The sequence below is a fragment of the Dipteris shenzhenensis genome, chromosome 23 (genome assembly GCF_047967505.1).
Source record: "Dipteris shenzhenensis isolate YYH24624 ecotype China chromosome 23, Dip_SZ_1.0, whole genome shotgun sequence".
NCBI lineage: Eukaryota > Viridiplantae > Streptophyta > Polypodiopsida > Gleicheniales > Dipteridaceae > Dipteris > Dipteris shenzhenensis.
In genome coordinates, this window is record NC_141618.1 from 31,534,647 (window position 1) to 31,538,691 (window position 4,045).

The window sequence follows — 4,045 nt, forward strand, 5'->3', positions numbered from 1 at the left end:
GAATCAAGCCTGCCTAGCTCTAAGCCTCCCCAGGCTAACCTGAGCTAGTTCTGTGTACCTGGTACATGTCAGATACCAATCCGTGCACATGACACATAGAATGCATATGGTATGCAAGATAAGAATCGGTGTTCATGATCTAGGAGCTGAAACTGGACGATAGAGAAATACTAGCTGAGAAGAGAAGCTATGCACAAGAGCATTGGTAGAGGATGACGCTGATGCATTACTCTATTGGATAACTGTGAGCACATTAGAATGAAGTTTTGACATCCAAAACATGTGGCCTCTTACTCTCTACCAAGTGATATTTTTTTATTCAGGAACGATGGATACAAGTTTGTATCAATCTCGTTGCTTTGATGCCTGTATGGGGCACATGCAAGATTACTACTTGATTGTACAGTATTATAATCTATGTTTCATAAAGGAATGCTGCAAGCAGACCTGACAATGCTTCCCAACACAGTTGGTAGTAGCCTGTCTCGATGCCATACCATTATGCAATTATACTTCATCCTCAACTCCTGTTCAAGGAGGTTAAAAGACAGCACATGCACAAACTGGCTAGTTGTAGCATAAATGCTCCCCTGGTATTTAAGGCTCTTTCATTTCTGTCACATATTTTCCGGCATCTATTTGAAATGTAGGCATTTACACCTTTATTTTCACATCCATCTTCTTCAGCCACCAAGCAATTTAAGCTGCAGTAAGTAGCTTTTCCAAATCCGAAGACGTTAAGCACCCCCTTTCTTTGTTCTGATATCCAAAATGACCAAGAAAAAACCCAGCAAGAATTGCTGCAGTTGTGGGAAACCTAGGCAGGTCTGCATGTGTGCCTTGTTTACGAAAAATCTCACATGTACCGAATAATGAAATCACACATCTTCAAATGGGGCTGCTTCTTTTGTAAATAGTCTCAGAGCCCAGGCAACAACACTATAGGACTCAGCTGCTCACTGCCGCATATATATTTGAAAGCATTACATAAGGTGTTGCATCCATTGGGTTTAATTCAGCACAGTGCTCTGCAGCACGCAATCCCCGCTGTAAATCGCCATGGATCTTAGAGGCAGCAAGCAAACATGACCATGCTGAAGTAAATTTCTCAAATGGTACATTACTGATCAACTCCTCAGCCTCATCCAAACGTCCTGCACGGCCAAGGAGGTCGGCCATACAAACATAATGCTCTGTTGTGAGTGGTATGCCATAAAGTCTAAACATGGACATAAAGTAATGCCTTCCACGATCAACCCACCCCATGTGGCTGCATGCTGTGAGAACACAGATGAAGGTAACATCATTCGGCTTAACCCCGTCAAACTGCATCTGATGAAACAGATCGAGAACCTCCTCGCCATGGCCATTCTGTGCACATGCTGTAAGCATGGCATTCCAAGCTACCACATCCTGCAGAGGCATTCTGCTAAATACACTCCTTGCATTTTGCACCTGCCCACATTTACCATACATATGGATAAGAGCTGTTCCCACCACAAGATCTAGCTCATATGTAGTGTCAGCAACTGCAGCATGGATCTCCAATCCCTCTTCTAGGGCTGCCAGATCAGCACATGCATCCAGGGCACAGATAAAGGTGATTTTATTTGGCTTGATGCCATGAAGCTGCATATGACAAAATACATTTAGAGCCTCCTCAGCTTGCTGCACCTGAACACATGCTGCAATCATTGCCGTCCAAGAGATCACATTTTGCTGAGGCAGTCTGCCAAAAACACTCCTGGCATTAACCAGACTTCCACACTTCCCATACATATTTACAAGGGCGTTCCCAACAATAAGATCTCCTTCATATCCATTGTGAACAGAAGCAGCATGGACCTCATGACCCTCTTCTAAAGCTGTCAGGCTAGCACATGCTTCGAGAGCACAGACAACAGTCACTGGGGTAGGTTTCACACCTTCAACTTGTAATTGCCGAAAGACATCCAAAGCCTCCTTCCCATGGCCACTTTGGGCACATGCTGCAATCATGGCATTCCAACATACCACATCCCGCTGAGGCATTCTTTTAAACACACGCCATGCATCGCCCAGCTTACCACACTTACCAAACATAGTGACAAGTGCAGTCCCCACTACGATGTCTTCCTTATATCTACTTTGACTAACAGCAGTTAAGAGCTCCTGGATCTCTTCCTGGGTGGCAATGTTGGCACATGCCTCGAGAGCACATAGGAAGGTCACCTTATTTGGCTCAACACCTTCAAGCTGCATCTGCCGATAAAAATCCAAAGCCTCCTTGCCCTGCCTATTCTGAGCACAGGCTGCGATAATTGTGTTCCAAGACACTACATCTCGGTGAGGCATTTTGCTGAACATGTTCCTTGCTTCGTCCAAACTACCATTCTGAGCATAAGATTTAATAAGAATACTCCATGAGAACGAATTTGGACGTAAAATTTTGTCGAAGACAGTTTGTGCGTCTTGCATTCTCCCACAATTGCCATACATAAGAACAAGAAAATTTGCTATGTAAATATTGTTATCATACCCGTACTTGCTTACATACTCATGAACATGTTTACCGTCAAGCAATGCCTTTGCTCTACCGCATCGACGCAAAAGGGCGGCCAAAGCGGCAATGTTTGTTGGTTTTTCCAGCAGCTGATCGTGCCCAAGTTCCTCGTTCTCCTCATTGTCGCTGTTTCGAGGATCTTCGAAATCTCTGTGGCGTTTCCGTTTCTGCGACCGTGAATCCTTGCTGCTTTTAAGGAAAGCACGATTCATTGGCAACGTATCTATGAAGCTGGTCCATGTGGGCGCTCCATCACTCACCGGTGAAGCGTTGGCCAATGCACAATGGAGCAACGCCTGGCCGTCATACCTCTCAAGCTGAAGTCTAGAAGAAGCACATGAAATAATCGCCATGCGATCAAGGCCTGCGAATCGCTCAGGCTGGATTCTCGCAACACCGGCCCAAGAAAAAGTGCGGATGGCATCGAATCTTCGGCATCTAGAGAGGAGTCGTCTTCGAGATGGAAGACTGTCGTCAGGGAAAAAAGCCCAAAGAGACGAAAAAGAAGAGCTGCATGGGCAGCAGACGACAAGCTCCATGGCAGCAAACTCTGGAGGCCATATGGTGCAGACACACAACCCATTGACGGTAGTTCTAGTGAGAGCTCGTCATAGTAAGGGAACACGTTGGGAAATGTAGCTCTGGCCGTCCCACCGTGGAAACTGGACGCCTTCTCGAAATTGAACTTGAATCCTAGCATTTTATGAGATTTTCTATGGAAAAAAAGCCATGAGACCTGACACAGGATCCGTTAGGACCTGCAAATGTCAGTGGTGGTGATTTATTACTGACTTGGTGATTTTCATATTTTGGAAGTTGAAGCCCAACAAACACATGAATAAGGTGATGCTCACAAGAGCTCATACCTGGTCCTCTATACAATATTGTTACAACCATAGGCATAAAGTTGCATCCTCGCATCAAGAACATGCATCCAAAGAGAGGAATCTTGTAAGCATTCGGATTGAAAACAAGAAATTTGGGAATGGACGAGCAATTAAAAATATGTGTGATAATATATAATATATAATTATTATAACCACACAGTGTGGACGGGGAGGCGCCACGCTTCCTTCCCTGAAGAGTTATAATCCAAGGGAACGGGCCCTTCCCTGTGCACTGAGAATATAAGCGTCAAGAATATAAATGTCGAGAATATTAGCGCTGAGAATAAGTCTCGCGAATGGATAAGATACTGGCATATTACCTAAATGTCAATAGGCATCACATAGAAGGCATTCATGGCATTCATGGCATCGTCTACACTAGTTTTGTACATCTTTTTGTATGGAAGGCCACACATAACTCTCCAAAAATATCTTCTATAGTGTAATCTTAAATGCATAGTGTCCTCCACAAGCTCCTTCATGACTAGATGACATTATGTAATATATCTCTTCATGACTAGATATAGTGTCCTCCACAAGCTCCTTCATGACTAGATGACAGTATGTAATATATCTCTTCCCTCCAAGGCACTCTCCTCATAACCTGATCATCTCC

At 44.3% G+C, this 4,045-nt stretch overlaps 1 protein-coding gene across 1 annotated transcript; it reads right to left on the reverse strand.

Moving 5' to 3' along the window:
• Positions 1 to 290: 290 nt before the first annotated feature.
• On the reverse strand, positions 291 to 3,095 carry LOC147887256 (pentatricopeptide repeat-containing protein At2g13600-like). Its single transcript, XM_087394676.1, has one exon. The coding sequence runs from the start codon at positions 3,079 to 3,081 to the stop codon at positions 949 to 951; it is 2,133 nt and encodes a 710-aa protein (XP_087250802.1). The 5' UTR covers positions 3,082 to 3,095; the 3' UTR covers positions 291 to 948.
• Between the last annotated feature and the right edge of the window lie 950 nt (positions 3,096 to 4,045).